The sequence below is a fragment of the Dromiciops gliroides genome, chromosome 5 (genome assembly GCF_019393635.1).
Source record: "Dromiciops gliroides isolate mDroGli1 chromosome 5, mDroGli1.pri, whole genome shotgun sequence".
Taxonomy (NCBI): Eukaryota; Metazoa; Chordata; class Mammalia; order Microbiotheria; family Microbiotheriidae; genus Dromiciops; species Dromiciops gliroides.
The window spans coordinates 131,348,283-131,361,302 of record NC_057865.1 but is presented as its reverse complement, the minus strand read 5'-3'; the positions used below and the strand labels follow the sequence as shown (position 1 = coordinate 131,361,302).

General features: G+C 36.0%; 1 protein-coding gene across 1 annotated transcript in view; it reads left to right on the top strand.

Annotated features, from left to right (window-relative positions):
• The window catches only part of CFTR (CF transmembrane conductance regulator), a 235,257-nt gene that overhangs the window by 37,535 nt on the left and 184,702 nt on the right, over positions 1 to 13,020 (top strand). The window contains exons 3-4 of the mRNA XM_043967579.1: positions 4,442 to 4,552; positions 7,232 to 7,340. Of these exons, the coding sequence (XP_043823514.1) occupies positions 4,442 to 4,552; positions 7,232 to 7,340 (220 nt within the window). The remainder of the gene's footprint in view (positions 1 to 4,441; positions 4,553 to 7,231; positions 7,341 to 13,020) is intronic.

Below are 13,020 nucleotides of genomic sequence, written 5' to 3'. Positions count from 1 at the left end.
ATAGCCAGAACTTTACAAAATAACTCCATGTCCTCAGTAAATGGATTCTCATCCCTGTAGTCAATATATAATAGCTAATTATAAAAGAACACATGGTTTGTGTTGGGGTCTAGAAAGAGGAGGAGAAAAAAAAGAATCAGGGAACCCTGAAAGGATCTGTCATACAAATGGTGTATTCACCTGATATCACAAAGCAGCTGGAAATTAAATCATCCAGGAGTAGATGCATTTGAGTTATGTCTCCACTGCAATGCCAAGGGGAAAGTACTATGATCATAATCCAAAGTCCTGTCTAAATCTTTACAACTTTGTCAGAATCATTCAGATCCTGGGTTATCCTGATATCTGTAATTTCACAGAATAAACATTTGTATATAAATGCCCATTGCTGGTACTTATCAGATTGAATTGAGGGTTAATATAATGTGTCTCTACTCTCCCAGGGGGTGCAGAAATCCTCCTTGAGTTCAATCCTCATCACAGTTAGTGAGAAGTATTCCTATGTCATGAAGATATAATTTTGAGTACTTTTTGCAAATTTTCCCATATCAGCAAGCAGCTTTTAGGGGATTTGATGCCAACTTCTGAATGATTTACTTTGCTCCAAGACTCCTCTGGAGGTTATGAATAGAGACTGAATTGTGATCAGTTATCTGTGGTTGATGTGCCCAGTAGCAGCACTTAGTGGCTTCAAGCCCTTGCGATAATAGACATGGTTTTATTCTCTATCCTTCATATTGGAATATTTCAGGTTCATTTGTTGTTTAGTGTGAGTGAGATTTTCCCCATCCCTTAGTTATAAGAGATTCACCATAGTTATAAGTGATTTGATTAAGGTAATAATCGATATATTAACTAAAAAATTGTAATTTATTATATTAAGATTTTATTTTGTTACAATTATATAAGGTCAAAAGGTTGTCTCTCTTCTGTCTAACTTTCCAATGTCAAGCATTAAGTAATATCACAAGATATAGTAGTCCGCAATGCTATATTTTAGTAACCACGAGTGACATACTTTTCTTAAAGAGTTCACGCTGCTGGCCAGTGGCCTGACAATGACCCACCCCATTGTCATCATAATGCTGACATTTATGGTCATTTAGGTAGTTCCTCATATTTCCTAAGAATATGTTTTAATTTTAGAAGCACAACTAATGAAGATTAATAAAATGTTGTATAAGTGTAACTTTTGGAAGGGTATATAAACCCATGGATTTTGTAATTCTGGGTCTTTCAGGTCCAATGCCTCGATGACTGGCTTTATTGGGAGACTAAAACTCTCTCAATAAACCTATTGGCTTTGTTGGGGGACTAACCCTCTGTCAATAAACCTATTTGCTTCGGCCTGGAAACCTTGTTGTTTTTGTTCTTCCGTCAGACTTAAAAATTTCCCCGACATTAGGAACTCGTTTTCTGCATAATCCAATTTTTTGTTACAACATGGTACATAATGAATGTTCAAAGGATGCCCGAAGGTCTTATTAATTTCCCCTAAATCCAAGCTATTCTGAAATGAATGAGAAATTCATCATATTCACATGCATAGGAAGGCATTTACTCACCTTAGAGATAGCTCTAAATTAGGAATTCTTAGCCTGTGACTCATAAACTTTTTAAATTAATAACTATTTCAACATAATTGGTTTCCTTCTTAACTCTACATGTTTATTTTATATATTTAAAAGCATTTATTCTGAGAAGGGGTCCATAAGTTTGATCAGATTGCCAAAGGGTATATAACACAAAAAAGATTAAGAACCTCTGCTGAAAAGGAAAAAAGGACATAATGATTTTAGACCTAGCTCTAAAAGGAAAAGAGAGAAAGTTATAAAGTTTTTGAAAATAGTGGTTTCTTGAACTCCTTAGGTATTTCTTACTCATTCCTTAGGCCTGTGCTTTCTAGACAATAAGAGTTCATTAAATGTCTATTGAATTAAATAGAGACGCAATATTTATTGATTTTTTTGGATAAATTTCTGAGGGATTTATCAACTTGCTCTTTGCTTTAGAAGCAAAGTCATGAATTTCTTTTGTGATCATTAAAAATGTGTTAATTCATATAGTACAATGAGAAAATATAAGGCAAATATGAATTTTGTGCCTAAGAGACACAGATTGAGATTTATTGAGCCGATACAAGAAACTACTCACCCAGTGACATAGAGGGTAAAGCACTAGATTTGGGGCCTGGTATTATGACTTTGAATCACAGCTCTACTGCTTATTCCCTACGTGGTCTTAGACAAGTTACTTCATTTATCTGGGCCTCAGTTTCTTAATTTTAAAAATACTAGAGTTAAAATAAATGATCTTTAAAATTCTTTCAGGTTCTAAATCATATGATGCTTTATTGGTATGGTTCGAGAGGCTCTGACCCATTGCCATCTTTTTCCCACCCCTTCCTATCCCCCCCAAATACTTGAAGTTCTTAATTAGTAACTCCTTGTGTTACTGCTTGAAAATCCCAGTTGAGATGCTACTACTCTGAGTTATCAGATAAATTAAACTATCATTGTGCCCTAGTGATGAGCAGTTTAGGAGACTACCTAATATGAAGGACCAAAGAGAGTCCTGTAGGGATAAGTTTTGATGAGAAGAGGAGGAAATATTCTCAGAATGGGGTGCTGCCTGGAAAGGGAAAATTCTATTGAGGCACAAAGTGTCAGCTAAGGTATCTAGGAAAAAGCACTAGGGCATCTAACATCAGGTGATAGGGATGCTGAAAGTGTAATGGTAGGCCATTGAAAACAAAAGTTACCACCTTTAGAATTTTGCTTTTGTCACAGTTGTCTTCTAATATCTATCTATATCTCTCTGTCTATTCTGAATGAATGACAGTGTTTATACTTAACATGAAATTTGAGATTTTTTCACTATTTTTGATAGGTCTCCAATATTACCAAAACACAATTTCCTTTTTCTTTGTAAATTTATAATGGTTTTTTTTTCCTATCATAGACACCATAATCCAAATGTGGCAATATGGTAGTCAGTCAGTCAGTTAGAATTTATTGAGCACCTTTGAGGTGCTAGGTACTAAGCGTTGTGCTTAGAACTAAAGGGTATTATAGGGAAGGAAGTCCCCTATAATAATAATAATAAAAAAAATATTAGGGATCCGTAATTTTTCTTGAAGCAAGAATTGGGAAAAGTTTAATATTCAGAAAAGTCTCTGGAAAATTTCTCTTTCTATTCAATTAAGAAAGTATTTAATGTGTCTTCTATATTGTGAAATCTCTACTTTGTTTTGTTGTTATTGTTTTGTTCTTTAGTTTATAAAATGAAGGTCACATCACTTGAATCTAATGGGAGGCTTTAATACTAAAAATACTAAAATGGACCCATGATCTCTTCAATTTTGAGATTCCTTACAACAGTGTAGATTACAGCTCATCCATTCCTGTCTATCCTGTGCATCTCTTGTTGTCCTACATGTTATTCTGCCCAACATGCTGGTGGATTTCCTCATTTTTTCAGCATCACAAGGGTACCAATGGAACACTCTGGTTGTCCAGCTGTTATATGACCAGCACATCTTCTCTCCTTATCACACAATTCCTTCATGACATCTTTTATTCCTATTCTTTGGAGTTCCATGTCGCATCTTACTCATACTCACCACGAGCCTCTCCATTGCTCCCTAGGCAGTGGTGTTCCATAGTTTGCTGCTGCCATAGAGAAATATTAGTAAACTGTTAGCATTAAAAAGTAAGCCTTTGCTTTCATGAGAAGTTTGGACTTCAGTACAAGACAAAAAGAGCTTTGTAATTTCCTGAAAACAGTCCTGCTAACTCTCTACTTTTTTAGGACTAGGCCTAGCTCATTGTCTCTCTTAGACTTTAAGGGTTAAAAATTATCTATCAGAAGCCCTATGAGCTCCTGCACAGTTTAAAGCTTAATTTATTTAATTGCTGTCATAAACTCATTGTTTCTGAATGCCTGTTGGTGCATGGTACTATTTTCAGTGCTGTAGGGCATAGATAAAAACCAAACCAAGCCAAAAAAAAAAAAAAAAGCAAAAACAAAAAACTCCACCCATATAAAAGTCATGCTCCCTGACTCCTAAGAATTAAGCCTGGTCAGGTAAGATGATTAATTGAATCAAAATCATGTATACCATTCATAAAATCTCAAGCTATATATCATCCCTTATTGTGAAATGTATTCAGAACACATGGCCAACATAATTAAATGTATGATAAGGCTTCTTATGATGTCTAATGAGATCTTATTTATAAAGCACTTTTAGAATCTCAGGCAAAATTGTAACGCAGAACGTTTTTTCTTTCTGGGGAGGTAAATGATCGTACCCTTGAAGAATATTAGGTAGGCTTTTAATTCTATTTATAAATGTATCTAAATAATGTAACCCATAAAGTAATGTATCTTAGAATCAGAATGAAATTAATATTTATTTCTCTCTCATTTTATTTTTCAGTTGGACCAGACCAATTTTAAGAAAAGGTTTCAGACAACGCTTGGAATTGTCAGACATATATCAGATTGCCTCGGGTAACTCCGCAGATCATCTATCTGAGAAGTTAGAAAGGTATGATCTTATGTATCTCTTGAAGAGTAAAAAACACTTGTGATACTATTTTTGAAAGCATAAAATTGATTAGGTAATTTGGGAAGAGATCTTAATTTGAATTGTAGTATCTCATTTCTATTGATACAAGTACCGTCTATTGGAAAGAATGAAACAAAATGACACTAGATCAGAGATAACAAACTTGTAGCTCATGGTGAGTGCCACCAGGATGGAACTGATTAAAATGTAATTGGGAAATGCTTAACAGAATAGATAAAAATACAACACACAAAATGTTAATTTTTGGTTTTCTAAGTCAATATGTTACTTGTAGCGATCTTCTATTTGAGCTTGATATCACTGAACTAGTTTGACCATACTATCTCTGCTGAGAAATTCTAAAAATATAGCTTACTTAAAAAAATAAATTTCGATCATATGCAAACATATTTGATTTCATCATGAAACCACTCTTCTTTATTTTACTTTTGAATTTTTCATGTAGAATAAGGATCTTCTCTTCTGTATTCTACTTTTGAATTTTTCATGTAGAATAAGGACCTATTTTATTCTTTTTTTTCTTTTTTTTGTGGGGAAATGAGGGTTAAGTGACTTGCCCAGGGTCACACAGCTAGTAAGTGTCAAATGTCTGAGACTGGATTTGAACTCAGGTCTTCCTGAATCCAGGGCCGGTGCTTTATCCACTGTGCCACCTAGCTGCCCCCGACCTATTTTATTCTAATTGACAGGTTGATTTAATGTTATAACTATTAGACAATTAAGAAGTAATATTTATTCTTGTAAAGAACTCCAAAAATTTCTTTTCTTGTGCTGTTGCTTACTGATAAGTTGATAGAGCCATGATTTCACTGCGAGAGGAGCACTCCCCTTACTGAAGCAGATCACGATCTTCCCACACTGAATTCTCTACAACTCTTAATCACTTTCCCCCATAATTCTTCTAAAGACCATCTCCCTAAACGAACTCATCTCCTGCATCCCAGGCCATCACCAATTGTGCTGACTTTTGTCTTGCTACTAGACTTTGATGATTCTGGAAGAGAGAATGAGGCTGATTACTTTGTGCAACTCTGCCTCAATTAAATTTAATTCACTCACCAGTCAAGACATCATCCTATGATGTCATTGATCCTCTTTAAAACAAAGGCCCAACAACAGCCTAATACACTATGGGCTTCCATTATATTAACTATCTTGAGTTTATTACTGTGCCGTCTTAGCTATTCATCTTTTATCTTCTATTCACGTTTTATGATCTATCTTCTTTTTATTCTTACATAGGCTTGATCAGGCTGAATGACCACTTGCCCAGGATATTCATAGAGCTCTTTATAAACTTAACTTTTCACCTGCTGCCCAGTCTCTTTATGAGAAGCAACAGATGATTCCCAATGCATGTCTGAGTTGAATTAGATGGCCCCTGAGTTACCTTCCAGTTCTCAAATTCTGTGCCTGGGTCTTCAGAGAGAGCCTGGCCTTTTGCCTTTCCAGGGCTTCAATTGATAATAGTCTGGACCAGCCCCTCCATCTGTTAGGCCATGAAATATATGGAAACAATGATCATTGAAGTGGGATAAAAGAACTGATTATCACTAATTATGGAGAACCTACAGGCCTGGGCTCCATGGTACTCCAAATAGATAGTTCACAGTGAAAGCACTCTCATTCAGATCATAGAACAATAAAGTTGAGGGATTTCTGTCTTATGTGTGGGCTAATAGATTAATAGATTGGCAAAGAGGTGTTTTTAAGTGCTCTGATGAATTTATGAAACAATTCCCCATTTGTTCATTAGAGAGTAGTAGGGACTATAGGTATGGAATGTGGTATATCCTGTCATTTGGGGTCAAATTGTTGTGTTTTGTTTATTTATGTGGGTATGTGTTTATTTGTTTCTGATACAAGGTGGGATTCAGTGGAAGAGGGAGATGACTTTGATGGGGAAGAAGTCATCCATAAAACTTAAAAATAAAAACAAAATTAAAAAGCAAAAAATTATAGATTGCAGAACAGTGTTGGTCTGGGCATTGATATAGGGAGGTTCCAATGAGGGAGAATATTAGATAGATTCATAATTTTAAGCTCATAGCTCCCAATGAAGGAGTTTTCTACTTTGATGGAATCATAAATTCAGATCAGAAAAAGAAAATTAAGATATTAATGAAATCAACCTCCTGACTTTTCAGTTTGAGTTTAAATTGTATGTGCTACTTAAGTGGTTAAGATCTAGGAAAAATTTTTGCTAAACCCTGCATGATTTTGAAAGCCATATTTTAGAATATATTTTTTCTGTGTTTTTTTAAAAGTGATTTTCTTCTTTTTGAAGGTTATAAAAACTCCTAAAACATTTTGCCCATTATTTCTGGTGTTAGTACAGTGCTTTCTTTTAAGAAATACACCGTGACCTTTTCATGAATCAACTCCCTGAAGGGTGATATATGGTGAGGCATTTAAATGTGCCAAATATGTGACTGAACCAGATTTGAACTTTTATTGAGTTATCAAGTCGGTGAGCATTGGGTCTTTGGGCTCTCTACAAGCTTTTTTGTTTCTTGAGTCAATTGACTAAATCTCCTTGGATATACTTTAGTGAATCAAACTATGTTAAGAGCACATAACAACTCAAACATTTGTCCTTCCAACTTAGTGGTCTTGTTTTTTGTGTTTCTGTTTCAGGGAATGGGACAGAGAGCTGGCATCAAAGAAAAAACCCAGGCTCATTAATGCCCTTCGACGATGTTTTTTCTGGAGATTTATGTTTTATGGAATCATATTATACTTAGGGGTAAGAATGCTGCAAATGAATTCACACTAGGTATATACAATGATCCTCATCCCTATAATTGCAATAGCTACAATTTCTATACTGCTTTAAGGTTTGCCAAACACTTTGCATGTGTTATTTCATCTGAATCCCTGTGAAGTAGGTGCAGATGAGTAACCTAGGCTGAAAGAGGTTTAAATCACCAAGCCAGGGTCACACAGCTAGTAAGTAACTAAGACTGGATTTAGACCCAGGCCTTTCTGACTCCAATACTTTATTTGCCTAGCTTTGTTTAAATGGGACTGATACAATGAGCTGGCATTTTGTTTGGGGTTCTTTCCAGTAATAATTAAGGAAAAACTTACAAGCTAGAACCATTGTGACCAGGAAGGAACCTTAAATCTCTGTTATAGAGATATAAAAATTAAAATTTAAAAAAACATTGGTTTTTAGGGGCAGCTAGGTGGCGCAGTGGATAGAGCACTGGCCCTGGAGTCAGGAGTACCTGAGTTCAAATCCGGCCTTAGACACTTAACACTTACTAGCTGTGTGACCCTGGGCAAGTCACTTAACCCCAATTGCCTCACTAAAACCAAACCAAAACAAAAGAAAACATTGGTTTTTGTTGGTTTATTTTTGGCTAGACCACAATTTCCCCATCTGTAGCATGGGTAGAATGGACTACATGACCTCTTAGATACCTTCTTCTAGCTCTAAATCTGTGTTGAAAGAGGGGTCATGAAGACCAAAACATGTACAAAGTAGTAGCACACAGAGTGCTTGAAACTCAAAACTAAATTCCTCTGGCTTGCATTGCAAATAGCAAATTAAACTTAACAATTAATGTATGGGGCAGCTAGGTGGCGCAGTGGATAGAGCACCGGCCCTGGAGTCAGGAGTAACTGAGTTCAAATCCGGCCTCAGACACTTAACACTTACTGGCTGTGTGACCCTGGGCAAGTCACTTAACCCCAATTGCCTCACTTTAAAAAAAAGTTTTTAAACAAAAACAAAAAGAATTAATGCATGAATATGAATTGCTTCTTCCAAAAAAGGACTCTTACAGTACCAGTTCATTTATTCAATTCATTTTTTTTTCAGTTTATTCTGTGCTTTAGATTAAATGTTGCCTTTGCTTTTCAGAGTTCTGAATAGCAGAAGTACCATAAGGGAAAACATTGCCTGAGTCATCTGCCCTAGGAGAGTGTCTGAGGACCTGGTCTTAAATCTCGGCTCCATTACAGATCTGCTCTATGAATTGGGGCAAATGACTTCACAACTATTTTAAGTCTCTGTTACCTTTTTTAGTAAATCAAGGGGACCATCCAGGTTATTTTTTAATTTCCCTTTGTCCCTAAATCTTGTTCTGAACTGCTTTCAGTGACACAAAGTCATATTTTTTAGATTTTGCATTGTGGTATTGTAGGCAAGTGATAACCTCATACTACATTCATAAGGCCTGTTGTGTACTTTATCAGGGTAGATGTGGCCTTAGGCTGAAATGATGAACCCAGAGACAGTGTTGAAAAGGCAGCCAGGGATGCCACCTCCCTGCTTTCCAAGTGTAATTTTGCTCCTATGTCGTCAAAGCAGCACTCTCTTAAACTCTTCAGCCCTAACCTAGAAAAGCTGGTGACAGAGATTGTGAATGAATTGAGTCTTCACATTATGTTGATCTTCATGCCCCTTCTTTAGAGATAGAAGGGACCTTAGAGATCACATAGTCCAGTCTACCCCATCTGCAGATGAGTCAATTGTTATCTAGCAAGCTAAAGAGACTTAATCAAGATTGTAGAGGTATCAACAGAAGTGATACTTGATCCCAGGTATTCTGGCTCCAGAGCAAGTGTGCTTCCTACTGTAGCACTGTTCAGGCAATGTTAGACAATTATCTCAGAGGCGGGTGGTGGTATAGTGGGTAAAGTGCTGGACCTGGAGTCTGGAAGACCTGAGTTCAAATCTAGCTTCAGACACTTATTGCTGTGTGACCTTGGACAAGTCACTTGATCTCTTTTTAATCTCAGTTTCTTCAACTTTAACATTTAGACCATGATTTCTAAAAGATAATTTCACTGTATGATTGGAAGAGCAGCAATTCCTTTCTTTTTTTATTTTTGGAGAGGAAGTTGGGAATTTTAATATCTTGTGGATTTTTTTGTTGGGTGGTGGTGTGTGGGTTGTCAGGGGCAGGGTGGAGGAGGAGGGAGTCTACATTCCCCATTGCTATTTAAAGCATTTTAAAAATGGAAATACTTTTATTTTGAGAATTTTGAAAATTTCACAACATACTTTGAGATTCTGTGTGCTAAATAAAATCAGAGTTCAGACTCATTGGGATGGTGATCACATAATCAAATTTATATATAGGATATTTAAAAATATCTTTACATTCTACTTTTCTAGGGTAACCCATGATCTTTAGCCTTAGAAAAATCATACTGGAGTCTATTCTTTGTACATATTGTATAGAGATAATTTATAATTGTCCTTTATAACACAAAGATAGTGAGCGAGAGAGGTAGGTAGAAAAATAGACAAACCCTTGGTGTGACCTTGAACATGCTAGGCCTTTCTGGACTCTAGTTTCTTTAGCAATAAACTGATGGTATCAGGATATATGGTCCTCAAAGTTTCTTTCAATACCAGAATTCTAGCCTGATGCTTCAAAATATTCTCTACTTCTATATACTGGTCTAGGATTATGATGACTAAAGACCAAATCATAGCTCCATGTTGTTCCCTAGATATTGTTCCATTACTTACACCCTGAATTGAAAATGGCTTCATCTTCTTCATAGTAAGATAGTATCTATCATTATATAATTACTAGTTCCCCAACAGTGAGCCCTGCCACTACTCCCTTTCTATTTATATGATTTACTCATACAATACTCTTTTTGCTCAATTCCCTACAGTGTGTAAATTAAATTGAATCCAATCCAACAAACATTTATTAAGCAAGGCACTATGCTAGGCGCTGATATTGCAAAGACAATCACTTCTCTTGTCCTCTAGAAACTTATATTCTACTGGCACATACATGGACAAAGCAAATAATTTCATAGATAAAAATTGTTTATGATGTTAAATTTATGCAAATGTTAAGTTTATTCAATTAACGAAGCCTTGTCTAGTTTTGTTGAGAAATCATCAGTGTAATTCACTAGAGAGAGTACTGATCTTCAATTCACTGGACCTGACCTTGAAAAGTGAGTCTGCCTTATGAATTTGTGCAAAGCACTTTTCTGAGCCTTAGTCTCCTCATCTTTAAAATGAAGAGATAGAACTAGACCCCTAAGGTCCTTTTGAACCCTAGGTCTATGATCTAGTCCAGCTCTCTTGTTTTATAGATGAGGAAACAACCTTATAGGGGTGAATTGGCTTGCAGAGGGTTGCACAGAAAGTTAGTGACAGAGTTGGGAGCAGAATTCAGGTGTCCTGCCTCCCAGGGCCAGGCTATTCCCACTGATACCACACTGTTACATTAAGTATTGCAACAATATTCAGTATCTGATAATTACAGCTAAATCTTTACGAAGCAATGCATGTCATTAGCAGTTCATAGTCTTACAGATTCTCTTTGTGAACTTAGACAGTTATGAAGATTTTCATAAAATCAGAAGTCATATAGAACTTAAATAACTATATAATGATTGCCCTTACAATGAGTGAATCTCTCTAATGTATACAGTCTCTAGATTTGCCTAACCCAGATTCTTGTTGCTCAGCTCATAATTCCATTGCTTCCCTTGTGATACTCGAAATTATTACAACTTTGCTGCTGCAAATAAGTAGCAATTATAATTCCCAAGCTTTTTAAAAAAATAATGAATACATGTGACCAAGGAGGCAGATTTAGGGCAACTCCGCTGAACTCTCTCAACATTCTCCTCCAAGCAACTTTAAAATAATGACACAAATCAAATTATATTGGCAGCAGAGCCAACAAAAGGTAAAGGTGAGACCTTTTTATGGCCTAAGAAAACTTAGAAGGTTGGCAAGAGAAGTTTGTCACACTGGTTCAGAAGCCTCTCCAGAGCCCACATACGTGGTGACAATAACAGTGGCCACAGCAGCAGCAGCAGCAGCTTTGGGACCTCTCAGCCCAGACTTGGTAAGGGGGCCAGACAACTGGTCAAAAAGAGATTACATGGGGCATTTGCTATCACTGGATTCAACTGGCACTGATTGGCAACTCTGTTGCCTATATGCAGTTCTAGGCTGCAATTTTAGGGTGAAGAAGCATGCTAGGGATCTATCACAAGGGAATTGGTCTCAGTTCCAAGGCACTTGGAAGTAGCACTTGTGGCTGTAGGGGAACAGGGGCCAACTTGGGTAAAGCCCAAGTGCAGACCACACACCTCCTACAGGATCACACAACTTTGGAAGCAACAAAAACTTGCAGACACCCAGAAATAGCTCTGAAAACAATAGTACAAAAAAGACTGAAGCTTGGGATATTGCCTCCCCACTTCCAGGTGAGCAGAGTCCAACTTTAACATAAAGTTCAAAGTCAAGAAATAAGCTAGGAAAATAAGCAAACAACAAAAAAGAAACTTGAAGATAAAAGCTACTGTCGTGACAGGAAAGCTTAAGACACAAACTCAGAAGAAGGCAACAGTGAAAACATCTACAAACACAGCCTCAAAGAGAAATGCTAATTGGACTCAAGCTCAACAAGAATTCTTAGAAGAGTTAAAGAAAGAGATGAGTGGTAGAGGAAAAATTGGTAAAAGAAATGACTGATGCAAGAAAATTATTAAAAGAAAATTAATAGCTTCATAAAAGAGGCACAAAAACACTGAAAAAAGAACTCCTTAAAAAAGCAGAATAGGCCTAATGAAAAAGGAGGTACAAAAATTCATTGAAGAAAATAATTCCTTAAAAAAGCACATTTAGCCAAATGGAAAAAAAAGAGGTACACAATCTTGCTGAAGAAATTATTCCTTAAAAATTAGAATTGGGCAAGTAGAAGCTAATGACTCCATAAGACATCAAGAAACAATAAAACAAAGTCAAAAGAATAAAAAAATAGAAGAAAATGTAAAATATCTCATTGGAAAAACAACTGACTTAGAAAATAGATCAGGGTGAGGTCATTTAAGAATTATTGGGCTACCTGAAAGCCATGATCAAAGAAAGAGCCTAGACATCAAATTTCAAAAAATTATCATTCAGAGGGTAAAAATAGAAATTAAAGGAAACCACTGATCACCTCCTGAAAGAAATCCCCCAAATAAAAACTCCTAGGAATATTATAGCTATATTCGAGAGCTCAAAGAAAAAATACATCAAGCAGTCAGAAAGGAACATTTCAAATATTGTGAAGCCACAGTTAGGATCACACAAGGTTCAGTGGCTTCCACATGAAAAGATCAGAGGGCTTGGAATATTATATTCTTGAAGGCAAAGGAGCTAAAATTACAACCAAAAATCACCTACCTGGCAAAATTGAGCAAAATACTTCAGGAGAAAAATGGATATTTACTCAAATAGAGGAGTTTCAAGCATTTTTCATGAAAAGACCAGAGCTGAATAGAAAATTTGACATTCAAACACAGGACTCAAGAGAAGCATTCAAAGGTAAAGATGAAAGAGTAATCATGAGGGTTTTGATAAAGTTAAACTGTTTACATTCCTATATGAGAAGATGATATATGTAACTACTAAGAACTTTATCATTATTAAGCCAGTTAAAAGT